This window comes from Prenolepis imparis, unplaced genomic scaffold (assembly GCF_030444845.1).
Source record: "Prenolepis imparis isolate NDT839.2.m4 unplaced genomic scaffold, iyPreImpa1.0 SCAF_6, whole genome shotgun sequence".
In the NCBI taxonomy this organism is placed as follows: domain Eukaryota; kingdom Metazoa; phylum Arthropoda; class Insecta; order Hymenoptera; family Formicidae; genus Prenolepis; species Prenolepis imparis.
The window spans coordinates 7,627,886-7,644,607 of record NW_028141164.1 but is presented as its reverse complement, the minus strand read 5'-3'; the positions used below and the strand labels follow the sequence as shown (position 1 = coordinate 7,644,607).

Sequence of the window (16,722 nt, the reverse complement as noted above, 5' to 3'; positions counted from 1 at the left end):
AAAAATTCAATGATCCATTATCAAGTATAAAGGTAGATACTTTTTTTCAATAACGCAAATTAGACAATTTATACAACTCTTCTAATTACTAAATATATAAAATAAATTTTATTTTATTTTATTTAAATTTTTTATTTCGTTTTTCTAAAGGAATGAACGAAAAAATGAGATATATACGACCAAGATATTCAGCGTGAAAGATAGAGTTTTCAAGAAAAGTACTAACCGCGATTTTTCACTTCCGTTCAAGAGCACGGTGGATATCCCCTTACGAGACCTCCGTAAATACAATTTAACCGAGGAGGAAGGCGTGATCGTCGGAACAGTAGTGACCGGTACTTCGGTAAATTAGTGCCAATTAAGCCACAACTTTTTCGCTGGCGCGGCGTGAATACGCGACTGCCACGTAATTTCTTTCTTCGTGTGAATGACGATGAAAAAATTAGCTTGTTGACGATCATCGTTCCCTCTTGGCTCTTTGTTTTATTATATATATATTCAATTTATTGTTCTTTAAAAGATGTACTCGAATATAGCTCTCTTTTATTTTTATCAAGTGAGTAAAAAAAGAATAAACTATATTTCGAAAAATATATACATATATAAAGAAAGTATCACAAGTGCTAATGAACTAATTTTACAGTTATTTAAATCATAGTAAATAGAAGCAAGCGCAACGCTTACTTTATCAAAACCGAAAAGAGGTCTAATCCTGATAAGATTGATTTTTCCGTCCAATATTTATCGAGCCTTTTTTTTACTTTACTTTTTTTTTATACTTGTCGAGCACCATCTACTCTATAAATCCCGAACCCATTCTTTCGTATTCTATATACTTTGCGGGGGATTTTTGCTCGAATAAATCACGATAAAATTTCAATGCGATACTTGAAAGTATCCACGACGTTAAGTTAAATAAGCGCGAATCAAGAGGCGGCTCTCTGACGAGCGAAAAAAAGAATATATCGACGATCCGTCGCGATTCAGATCTCGCCGAAAGCTCCCGGCTCCATCCTGGCAGGATTCCTTTAAAAATCCATTTAAAAGGATTTTCGTTGGCGCTTTAATGGATGCATCAGATAATTGAGAACCATTTTAGAGCGCCTTCGTCTCGACTTGGATTAAGTATATTCACATAGATTCGCACGACCACGCGCGCGCATAGTTCGAGGAGGAGGATTACCTTCCCCTTTAGCGACATCTTCATCCTCCTGGATCCTCCCTTTCTCGTCCTTTGTCTTTGCTTGAAACTGAAAGACCTGGCCATTCGTAAGGATCGACAATGTATATACGATACAATGTCGTCCTATATATTTTTTCAACATTTAATTAGTCGCGAGAGATGCGATCCTATCTACTCTAAATAATACAATGCTTGAAAAATGTGTCGAATAAAATTACAAATATATTTTTTATAGCAAGTATGCAAGATAAGATTCGTCTGTTTAATTAGATTACTGATTTCTAATTTAGACTGTTTATTATATGATATACGCACATCAATGTATTATAATATGATTATTTATGCGGCGCGCCGTCATTCGATTCTTCTCTGATTTGCAAGCGGAAAAAGTCAAAGCTGATGGAATAAATCTGAGGCACGAGGTGGCAGACACCCCCGTTAAAAAGATCAGCTCGTTCATGCAGAAAAGTTTCATAGCATAAAGTATACCGATTTTTGAATTGTAAATATCCCCCATCGAACAATCGACAAAAAAGTTGAAAGCCAGCGATAAAATGTTAACCGTTTATTGCTACTTGCAACATCTGCGGTGATAAACAGGTTGTTCGGAAAATAACTGGGCAATAATGGAAAGAGAATGCGCAATATTTCTTCGCGCCAGCACGAAGATACTTATATATGGAATAACATCAGATGTGCTAAATTAAAGATGAAATTAATTATATAATGATAGGAAAGATCGAAACATAAAAGTAGACAGAATTATTTAAAACGATTTGCTTTTATTTTTTTCTGCGTGTGTGTTTGTTTAGAATATATTCGTATTGGGGGGAAAACCGGGGAACTTCTAAGGAAGACGTCGCAATGATCTTAGAAGCGTCAGAGCGGCGAATCGTTTATTGGATTAACGGTCTAATGGATAACTCCGGCGAATGGTTCTATACACGGTGCGTGTTCGTACGTAAATTGAACAAATTATAGAAGAATGCCTTTGGTGTTCGTGGGTGGACACCCTCTGTCCCTATAGTCACGGCAGCGGCTATGTAATAGAATAGACGTGGTTCTCAATTCAACTCGCGTCTCCCCATCTGAGAAAGCGCCAGTTCAAGATATCGTTCGACATTTTTTTCTAAAGATTTTTCCGATCTCTTCGTTAAAAAAAATACCTAAAATGGAATTAATTTAAATTTAACTCGTATATGTATAACGCGTGTAATTTATTCATTCGCATATCTTACATTCTTTAGAAATAATTACTATAATTATTTTTTTAATTAATTAATAATTAATTAAATGCAACACAAAGACATAAATATTTCAATTGGCATTTATCGCGTCATAATAAAATTTGATTAATCAGAGATGTTGGTTGATTTTTGGTCGATTATGTATGCGAACATGAGTACCCCTCCAAGTCGTGCTACGGACAACTGGTCATAATTATGAAAGATGAAGTGTGTGTATGTATGTGCACATGTGTATGTGCTAAGATCGTACAGGACACGAATCACATTTTGAAGCGAGATCAGTGTCTCGTGAAAGACCGAGGGGATCACGTGCGCGAGAAGAAACGCTGAATATTTTTTCTTTTCCGGTATAATTTGCGAATACAAATCTCTCTCGCGTGGATGTTTATCGGTGTAACTACGTGTGTAATTACGAGAGAGATGCTGCGTTTTGTTTGGATTACCTTTTGTTTATTTTACATCTGTACAATAGGTAGTATATGTGATATATTATGTTATAGTATATATATATATCTTATTGTTAAAGCAATAGGAAGAAATATATAGATTATAGATAATTTGTGTATATATATCGAGACTCGATAAGACGCGTATCATCTCGAGATGGAAATAACATTATTGATATTGTTTTCGAGAGGAAGAATTGCCGGAAGTCTGGAACTTGATAAACTTTGAGACTGTCGCGTTTTATCATTTTTACAAGCATTCAATATATTCAATATATTTTTTGCTTCAACTATGTTATAATTTTTTTATTGACGCGGACAACTTGTTAGAAATACGTACCAGAATTTAATTTAAGTTTATACATATACACAAAAAGAAATATTAATTGGAAACATTAAGTATATTTCTCCGAGGGAGAGAGAGGACGCGAGGGATAACAAAAATTTAATTTCTTAAAAGGTTTTTTTTCTCTCACCGAATAGCCTCGTGCGCCATTTATATGAATGATCGATTCGTTTGATTGTTTTCTCACTTTAGATAATCGTCGCGAGATAAGAAGGAATACACTACGAGCAACCTAGTTTCTCGTAATCGAAACACCCACAGCGCCGTAATCGGCCTGAAATATCTCCCTCACATAAGGCGGCATAATTGTAGCCGTATTTCCGTATGTGCGAATCGATCCCCTTTGAGAAGGAAAACCCGCTCGCGAGTCGGAAAGGTGTATAAAATTCTATCTTATCGCTCGCTCTTGGCGCACGCGACTCTTCGGCAATCGATTCCGTTCGCCCCGACGTGGAGTTTCCGCGAGTGCGTGAGCAGAGAAGGGCATAATCGCGCACTGTGTGCAGTTTTGTTTTTCCATCGTCGTAAGGGAAGGTTGTGCTATATGCGTTATGCACAACGTCGCACGGTAATCGATCACACACGAGAAAAGAGAGGACCTTTGCATACTCGCAAGCGCGAGAAGAAATTTCGCGCGGTCACGCATGTGACGTGAAATAATTCGCGAGCATTTTTATGTCGAATGAAAAATGCGGGAGAAAGACGAAGAAAAATAAAATGGGGAGGAAAAACAGCGAACGTATTTCGCGATATGCGGCATGAAGCAATGTTTCGTTGAACGGCGATTTAATTTATGTTACACAGAGAGAATTTTCTGTTAGAATTTACCCTGAAAATCAGGGTAATCGTGGGACAATATGGTATGGAAAGAATTTTATGAGACTCTGATTAATATTTATCACAATAAAAATAATATCTATTACAATAAAATATGTTTGATTAATTTTACTATACAGTTTAGTAGCATATATTTTATTGTGATAGATATTATTATTTTTATTGTGATAAGTATTAATCAGAGAAATTCTCATAAAATTCTTTCCATATCATATTGTCTCACGATTACCATGATTTTCAGAGTAAATTCTAAGAGAAAATTCTCTCAGTGTAGGATTATGTTATGTTATTTGCGTTGACATTTATATATATGTATAATAGCGGTATATATGCGTTTGTTGCAGGGACACATGCTACGACGAACCGCGACTTCCGAAGCTACCCGACTACGATAAAAACCTATGAGAACGACACGGTTTTGCTGCCCTGTTATGTGGAAGATCAGGGTACGTCGTTTATTAACGTTCGAGAGATGATTCTTGCGTCTTTCTGTCTCCTCTCATCTGAAATGATTGATATATCTGTTCTCCATCTGGCCCTCGGGAGTTCTCTCGTCTCTTGTCAACTTTGCACGCATACATACACACAGTAGTGTGGAATCATCACTATTGTTCGCAAAAATTTCTCGACACACCCTGCGTCTAAATCTCAGTTTCACGGATAACGAAACACATCGTTTTTTATCATTTTGTTTTTTTGAAACATCGTTATTTCTACCTAGACGAGCGTGTCAAATCGGGATAAAAGTAACACAAAGGGGGATGGGGACAGAGAAGGAATATATCCGGTCCACTTACTCCGCTATGTCTCGTCTCGCCGAGAGCATTACGAATGATTCGTCATGAGTCTTGTTGAAGCGCATCATTTTATTAAGGCAAACATTTTATTTATTTTTGTGCACACACACGTCTCCGTTCTTTTTCTTCTTCTGCGCGAAATTAATCTCGTTGCTTGCTCCAGGGAGCAAGGGGGCGCAAACTTTCTCGAGGTTCGCGAATCGTTTTCTTCGACCCTCGTTAGCGAGTGGTAACCGTGCTACGTGTGTCGAGTTTCGAATGTTGGTTTTTCGACGAAGACGTAAGGGGGTTAAAAAAGGAGAAGGGGGAGCAAAGGGGGGTTTATTCGAGCGCGCGGAAAAGCTTGTTATTTCTGCCTATGTAGGTACGCAAACTAGGATGAGATGGTGGCGAGAGGAGATCCTTCTGGCCGACAGCTTCGAACAGAATCGCGCGACGCCCGATAGGATCACCGTGTTCAAGAACGGTAGTCTGCAGGTGATGCACGTGCAACGGGAGGATAGCGGCGAGTATGTGTGCCAGGCGATCCGGCCGTCTCCCTGGGGACACGTTACTCAAGTACACGAGATCGAAGTAATGTGTAAGTATACGAGATGTATGCTGAGATAAGCGTGCCTCTCTAGAGAGTATGAGGATCCCAAAAGAATTCTTCTCTATACGAATCGGCGTGTTGAAAGGATTCGTATTTCCGTTATTTGCGAATCCAAATCGGGCGTTCAATCCTATCTTTCTTTCTTTCGGCGTTTATCTGAGGAAATCGTTTCCCCACTTGGCTCCTTCATCCGCGAACTCTGTCCAAGCAAAGATTCTGAATTTCGTACGAAGTATGTGTAAACTTAAGGTTGTTATATATGTATCTATATATGGCAAAAAATCTATTTGTCCTTTCTCGCTCTATTCGTTCAGATCCATCGAGCGTGGAGACTATACCGGCGTCCGGCGAGCTAGAGGTTAATCTGGGAGAGAGGGTGTACATGCAATGCGTGGCGAAGGGTGTACCGGCCCCCATCATAAGTTGGAGGACGAAGGTAAATCGATATTCTCCCTAGTCTATTTGATATACCATGCCAATGATATTAGATGATTCGTGCCGAAAGTGCGGCGAAGATATAAAGTTAAGGGATACAGAGAAAAAGAAAAAGGAGAAAAAAGACGTACCAAAAAATAGTGATGCTTCGCGCGATTGGACAATAAGTCAATTAAATTGAAGTGGATTGCATGTATGTTTCGTGCGCGGATGATAAAGAACAATGTGCATGCTTCTTCAACTTCTTCTTCTTCTTCTTTCCAGGACGGAGAAATCCCATTATTGGATGTCAGACCGCAATTGAGTTTTCATGCTGAAAATCGGAATCTTTCCGGCAGGTATACCTGCGTCGCCACTAATGAAGTCGGTGATCCCGCCATAGCGCATATAGATCTACGTATTAAATGTAAGTCAACGTGTCAACATTTATATACATCTCTATCTCCTTGATCCTTTTACAATTTTTAAATTTTCTCGGCTTATTCATCTCGTAATTGTAATAGCAAAATTGCGTCGAATGTGCATATATTAGTTATAACTTTAATTACAATTGAACCGATCATGTAAATCAAGCTCGCTATATCCTCCGCGCGTTGCATAGCTAGGCGTAATTAAGTTAAGAAATTGCTACAGATTGCTCCTTTGGTATTCCAATCAAACGCATGAGCGAGTCAATTATGTTCGTACGTATACATACCTACACTTGCTACGAGTGTTTTGCATACGTTTAATCCAGACCACGATGATTCGTGACCCGCATTAACAACCCACTTTCGCGATATCAAAACAAGTCTTCTTTGCGCGTTTCAAAAACAGGTCTCAAATATAATTTTTTGATTCAATAATTAAATGATAATTAGCTCGAAAGCGAATATCCAAGATTGAAACGTTAAGTCTAGTTGTTTGCGATCTTTTAATATATTGCATTAAATATATACGGAAATCGTTTTGCAGACAAACCGGAGATCTACGTAAGGAAACCCTGGGTGCACGCGTATCCAGGAATACGAGTACAGCTGGATTGCACGGTGACCGCCTGGCCTGAAGTAAAGGTAAGACTCTAATGCCTTCCTTTCTCTCTCTCTCTCTCTCTCTCTCTCTCTCTCTCTCTCTCTCTCTCTCTCTCTCTTTCTACGAAAGTCTGTCGTCGCGTTAATTAACAGTTCGAACAACGAATAACGCGACAGCTTGCACGAGTACGCGACACGACTCGCAGTCGGACTTTTAATTGACTTTGCAAGCGCGGAAGAACGGCTTTATTCCGGAGACACCTACGCGCGAGCGACATTACTGTGTGTGTGTTTTGCCGCTTTTGAAACGTAGCTCTTAAATATGAGACGAGAATTGGAATAAAATAGATGAAACGAGAGATGATGCCCGCGCGCGCAAAAGAATTTTTATTTTTGTGAAAATAAGTAAGAGATGATTCGCCTCCCTTGCGCGCAGCACAAGGCCGATGAAAAATTCTGTTCGCGCGATTACTCGTCTCGGTCGAATAATCTCGGCACCCTCATTAACCCCTAAACTACTTTGAGAGATGAAAAAGGGATCTGCGTAATATATAAGAGAGTCCTGCGCATATCGTAAAAATAAATTCCGCGCGCTCCGAAACCAAGAACTCTTCAAGCTTATGTATTAATTAAAATTTTTTGTCCCTCTCTCTTTTTTTCTCGCATCGTATGATAACAGAGCAAACGATGCACGATATTATATACGACTTCGACTTGGACCTCAAGTACAGATACGAAATATTTTTCCAGGACGTACGTCCTGGGAATCGTCTTTTAGATTTCAACGAGTTCTTCACGCTCAGTAACTAAATGAAACCGCCCCGCCTGCCGAGCAATTTCTCACCGTGATCCCTTAAAGCCAGTCGCACGTGACAAATCGATTCGTGGGGAACATGACTTACGATTCTTTTTTTATTTTCTCACAAAAAGAAGAAAAAAGAATGAACCAGAAGAGTTATATTATCACAGCATTCGACAATCGATCCGGCGAGATCAACCCTCTTCTTACCGATATTTTCTTAAACAATAATGATTAATAAAAATTATATATATTTACATTAAATTATATATTATAAAATTACGAGAACATCTCACACACACATACTCGTTATATCTTTTCTTACTAATTTTTAAATCTTTTTTCAGGTTGAGTGGTATTTCCAAAACGAAACAGTAAAATACTCATCGCGAATAGTGAAACATAACGATGGGAACGATCACAGTCTGTTGATAAGGAATGTAAGGATAAGCGATTACGGTTCCTATCTCTGCAGAGCATCAAATTCTCTGGGAATCAGCGAAAAGATCGTCGAACTATCAGAGATCGCGAATCCGGCGATCTTTAAGAAAGAATCGCGCTGCACTTCCAGCACATCCTATAATTTCATCTGGGAGGTCGACAGTTACAGTTCCATCATAGAATATCAGTTTTGGTTTCGTAAATACAAGGTGAGATTTTATTTTAAAATTAGCTTGAAATCCTGAATTAATAACGACGCAACCTTTTCGCGTGGAAATCTCGAGAGAATCTCGGGATAAGATGAAACAACGAGATCTTGGTCTCGTTTCGTCTCTCTTCGAAATGAGGCGACATGGGATCCATTTCTTGGATTCGTGCGTCGCTCACGTTACGAATTTTGATGGCTGCCGTACATGCAAGGACGGAATAATTGAATGAAAGGCAACGTCTTGTGACGGCACTATTTTATTAGTATCTTCCATCACGTAATGATATCGATCCTGAAATCTGTGGTTTCTTATTTCAATCAGTCTTGTGATAAGATGGGCAAAAAATAAAGGGCAAAGAGAAAAAACAGTATCGGAACATTATAACAAAAGATATTCGGGATTGTCAGCGGGGGAGAGATAATTCTCTTTCTTAATTGAAAAATCTTTTTTATAATAATTTCGCGCTATATCAGTTTAAATTCGACAGGTTTTCACATTCTCGATGTTACGTTTTCTTGAAAGCGACCCGATTTCAGCAACCGGATGTTACGGAACTATTTTTATGTGATCGCAGAAGGATACTGGCGGCGAGTGGCACAAATTGTATATACCCGGTGGCAGCGATGCTGTCAGCCCGGTGCATGTTCGTTCCTTCAATCTGACAGGCCTGGATGTGGCGACCCATTACGAGGCAGTCGTTTTGTCCAGAAATCGTTACGGATGGAGCCATCCCTCAGAGATACTGCGTTTTCACACCGAAGGAGCTTGTAAGTAATAAAGATAAGTCGCTCTTTCTCTCTCTCTCTCTCTCTCTCTCTCTCTCTCTCTCTCTCTCTCTCTCTCTCTCTCTCTTTCTTTCTCTTTTTCGCGCACGATGCATCAATCACGATGAAGAAATTCGGATTGCACGTGAAAATATATCGCGTCTCATTTTGCAGCCATCGATTCCAGCGAAAATTTCGCTGAGACTGATGGCGATCAGGAGCAGAACAGAATAGCAGGTGAATATAACGATTCAATTTAAATCTTTTTTAGCGCTAAAAATTACGTTTCTTAAAGTAATAAAAAAAGAAATTTCAAGAGAACTAAAATAACAAAATAAAAGTTATAATACACATAGTCGATATTTGTTTATAGGTATACCGCTCGTATCGATGTCGCAGCATTATCCTTTGGCAGCGGATGCAAATGGATCAATGTATCATCGAGTGAAAACATTATCATTGATGTTAAGTATGATATGTACTTTAATCATAATATTCGACAGCAGATTTTAAACGTTTGTACAAAATGCGAAAAAATACATATATAAAGCGGACTGCTGTAATTTATGTGATGATTATTTGTTAAAGTTGCCATCAGTCGCACATCGATGATCATTTTCATTAACAAAAATATTGCTCTTCATAAGTAGTTTTCATGATTTTGCACTCTAAGATAATATATAAAAATATTCGACATATGAATTTTTTAATCTCTTTTTATCTTGAAAAGTTTAATCGTGATTAATGTGCGATTAAAGCGATTCACACAAACTAAACATATTAACAGGATTTTAAATTTTAAGTAATATACTTGCAGAATTTGTCAGTAAATTTTACTACACATATTTCGGAAAGAAATTTACTTTGTGAAGAACAAACTGTACCGTCAGTCGAATAGTTAGAAGAACTTTACCTTGTGTAGAATCTGCCCTAATTAATCAATTCTGCTCGGTTAGCGTCATAAAAAGATTAAAATCTACATTAATTTTTTTTTCAAATTTTATTTATCACATCTTTTCCAGTTTGTTTCGGTTTTGTGCGGAAATATCGGAAATGTCATGGGTTTGATACTAACAGGACATAGCGAAAAGTCATAATGAAATGAATTTAATTTAAATGTTATACAGTCTGTGAGAAAAAAAGTATAATAATTTCATTCTTACTGCTTGACTGGTTGTAAATTGTTTTGTATTCTTGTACAATTATCTTATAATTATATAATAATAGTATATAATATTAATATTATATCAGACAGATTCACACAACATCCGCGGTATGAAAGGGGATTCCCTTGTTTATCCTTCTTTTCTCATTCCTGTTCATTTTTTTTTTTTTGCTAATAATAATGCTTACATTCCCCTGGTGACTAACATATATAGCGCAAAATACTTAATAATCGGTCTCCTTTAAAAGTGAAAAATGTGTAAAAATGTGAACCCTCGATGCAACGACAGTATAGAGCATTACTGTTTTTCTTTTTTTTTTCTTTTTGTTTGTTTTTGGGAAGTTAATTCACAATGTATCGTATTCCACTTGATTTTCTTTCTCTTATCTCGTAATAGGTTTTGGGATTTATTGGAATACTCCTAATTCCTGTCGGTAGCTCGAAGTTTCTCCTCGACAGCCTCTTCGGAGGCCTCCGATAGATCCGTCGCCTGGATATACTTTTGCACACCGACCAGCGACTTTTTCAGAGCGTCAAAGGAACTGGAGTACAACATCTTCTTCTTAACCTTGGCCGTGTCGGGACACCACGACATTAAGAACAATTTTTGTTTCTTGGATGCCTGCAAGAGAGAAATAACACAAAATGAATATTTCGAAGAACATTTTTCTCGGCTATCGAAAACTTTGTTATACAGAATCAGGAAACGTAATGTACAATTAAAAAGTAAGTAATTTTTACTTTGCAAAAATAAGTCGAATAAAGTCTTTTTGTACGACGCTTTATTTAAAAAAAATTGAGACTTGAAATTTGAAGAACAAATAGATATTTGCGCTTGATTTTTTTAAATTTGAAAACAATGTTTCCTACGTCTTCCGCGACCTAGTTTATAACTTTTAATAAGTATATTGTATAATTACTCATAGTATAATTACCTCGGAAGTACCCTGACACTGATGAGTATATTCAAAATCGAACAGGCCATAACGGCACTCCCCACTGCCGCCCTTCTGCAGATCTTCGAGGAAGGCGTCGTAAGCCGCGTCGCGAGGTCCGATGACTTCGACATCTATCTGTCTTTCGTCTTTGATATAGAAGATCACATATCGGTGCTTTTTGTCTTTCTTTATCTCTTCGTACGTTGTCTTGCAAACGTCCGCGACTGTTACTCCAGATGCCTAGAAAAAACATCATCGGGCATTAATTATTGCAGGTGTTAAAAAAAGTGAGACTGAGTGATTACGTTATTAGCTTATACTATATGAGAGATTTTCAAAAGAACTGCTAATGTTACATTAATATCGCTTGCATTTTAAAGGACTTTTTCTTTAGGGAGAAATCTTAGAGAATTTAATATCTTGTCTTATTCCAGTTTTACTCGAAACGACGGCTGAATATATAAAAGCTACGGATTTATTCCTCGACATCTATTTGACATACGACTACACGAAAAGTTGCATGAATTTCAACAGCTGTTAGTTTCGGCTGATAGTATCGCGCCACGATAGCCAAATTGATCGACAGCAGGACGTATTTCAAACATCGATACGCCGGCGTTCAGAGTTGCCCTGTCAGTCGGTCCGTTTAAGCTTATTTCGCGAGGACAAAATACGCGGGACACTCGCTACCGAAATAAATTCTTCCCACGCGCGAATCGCGATGCTAAAAGAGATCCGGCGATCCACTTCTAAAGTTATCCCCTGGCTCTCGGGCACGTGTCGCGCGCTACGAACTCTTAGCCGATCGTCTTTCCTCTTCGCTCCGCGGAAATTGATGTAATACGATAATCGGTAATAAGATAAAGTATCTTCCATAGAGCGAGGATACGTTCGTGATTATTCAACTCTTGTATAAAAAATGTTTCCAACGTTGAAAATTATTTTTATTAAAATATAGACTATATTCTTCAGTTTCTTTATTAATCTAATCTATTATCTTATCACAGATTGCTTTTTCAGATGCATAAAATTGGTACTCGAGGGATTAATACATTCTTGGACTGTTTCGTTATATAGATGACGTTTATATATTTTTTGGAGAATATTGCATTTGTCTATATAGATGAATAAAAAAATTACTTTATATTTAAAAATAAAATTTGTATAAAGATCTATGCTCAAACGTATGTATAATTTGTTCAAGGTGTTTCCTGGCTTAATTGTCGAGTGCTATTCGGCTTCGTCATCAATCCATATAGCCGAGACTGAATGTTAATGCATCGTCGCTCGTTCTACACCATTAAAGGATTCGAATCGCGTTTCGAGGAAGCTAGAAAGGCGACAGTTGGAGAGCGGCCAACGAACGCGGAGGATGCAATTCTTCGGTCGATATCCTAACGGGGCGGCGACAAGGGTTGCTGGTTAAAGGGATGATGACGGGGGGCAACTCCCTCTTCTGGGGCGTGTTGTACCCCTCTCAGGCCGCATACAAGGTCGCACGGAACATGATTCATCCCTAGCTGACCTAAGGACTCAATCTACTGTCTCGAAGAATGAATCTACATCGCTTCAATATATATATATACATATAATAAACTGCGCTTTCTAAATTTAAGGTGAAAATGTTTGAGTTTACGAGAAAGTGAGAGAGAAAGAAACAAAGTAATTAAAATAAAAATTAACATAATTAATTCTAATCGATTCAACGAACACTTGTCGAACATGAGTACTTAGCATACAAATTTTTAAAAAATAAATCTTTCGATAAAGATTTAACGTCGCGCGTCATTTCAGGGAACGACGCGATAAATACTACACTTTCCGCGAAAGACCATCATAAAGGCGAGAAGTTAATTAACCGCCACGCTCGCGGCGGACGTAAAAGACGTCAGTGAACTTCGAGAATCGCTGGGAGCCCGCAAGAAAATAACCGACCTCCTTCTTACAGGCTCATTGAATTTTTCCCTCTCTCTTTCTTCGCTGTACGACAGACCGCTCTCCGCGCGCTGTGCATCGCTCTTCTTTCTAGTTCACTGTCATCTTCGAGGCGCGGCGAGGAACGAGGGGACACTAAAGGGGAGTTAGCAGATCGGAAAAGGGGACAGTTTTGAAAAAGAGAGCCGGTTCTTCTCCTCGTTTCCGCGGGTGTCTCGGCTAATTAAAAAAAAAAAAAATCAAATATTAATGAAACAAATTTAGATATTTATAATAATTACATATAATATTATTATAATTATTTACAATTTGTTATTTAGAATTTATTTATAATAAATTTATATAAAGATTTATTATTTTTAAGTTATCTTGTATAAGTGCATATATTCTATTTGTATATATACTTTTCATAAATTTTTCGTAAAGCTTTTTGTAAAACGCGTTTTTTAACAAATGTAGAGCGTTTGAGTATCTGATAAAGAGAGTTCATTTTCAATATAAAGAGAACGCGTTTGTTGCGACAAATTGCATTTGTTCGGGAAATACAATAGAAAATCACTTGACACTCACCACGTTACACGTTATACGATGCCATAGCGTCATCGTTCCGTGAACATGTAAATTCTTACGTAGGAGGAGGATCGCGTCGGCAAAAGGATGCACATTTGCGAGAGGGTTAAGGTCGTGCTTAATCGCACGGACGGGGGGATCGCATAGTCGTGACGGTGATCCGATAGCGCGCGAGTCGTGGTTTTATTTATATACCGTGCGAACCACAAGTGGTTTTGATAAAGGAATGTGACCATCGCCATATTTATGCGTGGTATTTCGTAAATATACATAAAATAGATGTTCCATATCTCTCTTTCTTTTTTCTTTTTTTTTTTTCTCATTACATCAGTTACGGTTACTAGATCTGATTTTACAGAGAAACATGCGAGAGAATAGCTCGATCAATATCGTAGATAATTTATTAGTATAATAACAACATAACGAGTATTCATTAACACTGGAAAAATAATTTCCAACACTATATTTAAAATGTATAAATAATATTAAATTAGGTTAATAAAATCTAAATTCGATTAGCTTTATGCTCCTGCGATATCTTTCATAGATCGCGATGCAATTCAAAGGTAGATTATAGTAATGTAAGACGATGAAATATAATATGATAGTGCGACAATAGAAATTGATATCTGCAAGATATCTCTCACTCTCTCTCCATGTACCTGTGTATATTCATCTCATGCGGCAAATGCAACATGATGCAATCGAGAAGAATAGATTTAATTTGTTACTGTCAATGGAAATTAATATTATCTCATCATCGTAAATTTTTGTGATAAATTTGGAGGAATAATAATATGTGAGATTTATCGATATCGGAACAGAAACAAATGGAGCCAAATAGAAATAGTCAACGACACGCGATTTAAAGCGCTGACCGAAATAAATAAAACGTAACGCTTCTTTTTTTACACGAGCGAACGAACGAAAATGACAGATGGCGATTGCTCGAAATCAGCTGTTTTACAGCTTTTTTTCACTCGTGACGTGTCTCGAAAAATTTTAGCCGAAAATTTATTATCTAAAATCTAGAGCACATAACTAAATTTTTTTCTCCAAAAATGCGTAATTAAAATAAATTTAAATAAGTTTATGAAAATCTGTAAGAGAGAAACTCTGCTTTCAAATGCGTTCTTAGTTAAAAAGTTGAAACGTTTCAGGATAGTTGAAACGTAAACCGGAATTTATGTATGACGTGCTTACAATAGGACCAAGTAGCGACGCTGATAGTTGGAGGGGAGTATCTACAACAGTTTTCTCTCTCCTTCTCTTTCTCTCTCTACAATACAGTAGTCACTCGTCGAATGGCGTCTAGTGAGTGTTTGTCAAAATGAGCGAGCGGTTCACATTCACGTTCCTGTTGCGCAATGCATAATTATTCGCTTTCTCGGTTAATGAAATGTCAAAACAGCAAAAATCTCGGCGTTTAATTAAGAGACTTTTAAAATTTTTCAACCAAATATAACTTTGGAGGAACGACTATATAAAAACAAATTCAATTCTCGTAATTTATCTAGAAATAAAACTTATAGATAAAAAAAATTGTTTAAATTTGAGCCACCTTCGTAATACAACACCGTGTGATAAACATTAATCCGAGATTGACGCACGCAAACGATATCCGGCCGAAACCGGGCGCGCGAACAGTCACAGCCTTTTTTTCGCGATAACAGAAATGGAACAGAGAGACGATAAATATATCGGTCGCTTCAATTATCTGTGTCGGAACAAATGCGGCATTAACGATTATGTTTAGTTATGACGAATCGAATTATCGGCATTCCTTCGCGGCAAGTCATTACCTTTTACGTCGTATTATCGAGCCAATCTTGATCACGACGTTCGAAAATAATCTTGAATAATTTTGATAAACATAGAAAATTTGACGTATGTGTATATATATGTACAGGTTTATATATATCTATATATAATTTTCTTGGAATAAATTGAGATTTGAGTGATTTATCCCTCGTTAAAGGAGATAAAGAGAGAGCCACGTCAATTTTAATCGATATTTCTAAAAAAAACGATGAAACATTTTTTATCGCGTGAACGATAATGAGCGCAAATAGCGCGATCATGGCGTATAAGGTAGGCACGCTCCGTCGAGAGGAGATTGAACGACGTCGCGTCGGAATTACACGGATTACAATCGGTGCGGGTCGCGGCACCGTCGTCGCTCGGAAAGGCAAACGAGAGAAGCGAAGACACAGAAGAGAGAGAGAGATCGAAAGGGGGAGAGACGCGAAATAGCGAAAGACAGGACGAGAAAAAAAAACCTCGCACGAAAAGCGCGAGCTCACGGCATCAAAGCGATGACGCGCGAGAAATCGCCTATCGGTTGGCAGTAGCACGACGTCTCAGCGTGTGGAAATGAATCATAACGCTTCCTGGAAATAAACGACAAGGACTATCCGTCAGGATCCGTCATCGCGGAATCCGCACGAGGAAGGAGGAAGGGTAGGGAAAGGGGCGGAGGAGGAGGGGAAGATACGCGAAACGCCACGACGATGCCGAAAATTCTTCCGGTCTGTGGAGGAAAGGAGGCCGGTATCCGGCAACCGAAGCTAACAACCGCAGGCACCGAGGAGAGAAATGGCCGACCGACCGGCGCGTCCGATCGCGGCCATAACCACAAAAAAGTCCGTCGTGTGCCGGGCGGCCTCGCCCGAGCCGAGTCGCGCGTCGGCCGTTTCATGGAAGACGATAGACGTTCTCTCTTTACCTCCCGAATTGCCTCGTCCTCTCGATGCGAAACGCGCGGACGCCGGCCGGATGCCCGGAATATTTACCATTTTTCCGTAGGAAGAGTTCCGTGTAGCCGGTGGGCAGAAGAGTCACGTGAACGAGCACTCGTTTAACCGACACTTTCCCGGAGTATCTCGGCCGTGGTGGAACTACTGGGATAGCAGCGGCGCGGTGTCCGAAGTCTCCAAGGGGTCGCGCGGCTGGCTGGCTCGCGGGCGAACGGGAAGGGAGGCTCCTCTCTCGCGACCACAGGCCGGCTC

The 16,722-nt window shown here is 38.6% G+C and overlaps 2 protein-coding genes across 3 annotated transcripts in view; one reads left to right on the top strand and one right to left on the bottom strand.

Annotated features, from left to right (window-relative positions):
- LOC145937214 (limbic system-associated membrane protein) overlaps positions 1–10,494 on the top strand; it is a 34,093-nt gene extending 23,599 nt beyond the window's left edge. Inside the window, exons 1-10 of one of the 2 annotated variants that reach the window (XM_083040146.1) lie at positions 2,701–2,902; positions 4,404–4,505; positions 5,221–5,436; positions 5,763–5,884; positions 6,148–6,289; positions 6,838–6,935; positions 8,040–8,342; positions 8,917–9,109; positions 9,281–9,343; positions 9,480–10,494. In XM_083040146.1, the coding sequence (XP_082896272.1) occupies positions 2,812–2,902; positions 4,404–4,505; positions 5,221–5,436; positions 5,763–5,884; positions 6,148–6,289; positions 6,838–6,935; positions 8,040–8,342; positions 8,917–9,109; positions 9,281–9,343; positions 9,480–9,619 (1,470 nt within the window). In that variant the 5' untranslated portion in view covers positions 2,701–2,811 and the 3' untranslated portion in view covers positions 9,620–10,494. Of the gene's footprint in view, positions 1–2,700; positions 2,903–4,403; positions 4,506–5,220; positions 5,437–5,762; positions 5,885–6,147; positions 6,290–6,837; positions 6,936–8,039; positions 8,343–8,916; positions 9,110–9,280; positions 9,344–9,479 lie in introns of those variants that run through there. The other variant, XM_083040147.1, reaches the window with a different exon arrangement.
- Tsr (Cofilin/actin-depolymerizing factor homolog tsr) lies at positions 10,278–16,722 on the bottom strand. Its single transcript, XM_083040159.1, has 3 exons — positions 16,507–16,722; positions 11,207–11,449; positions 10,278–10,893 (listed from the first exon to the last, which is right to left on the bottom strand). The coding sequence occupies exons 1-3, from the start codon at positions 16,507–16,509 to the stop codon at positions 10,693–10,695; spliced, it is 447 nt and encodes a 148-aa protein (XP_082896285.1). The 5' UTR covers positions 16,510–16,722; the 3' UTR covers positions 10,278–10,692.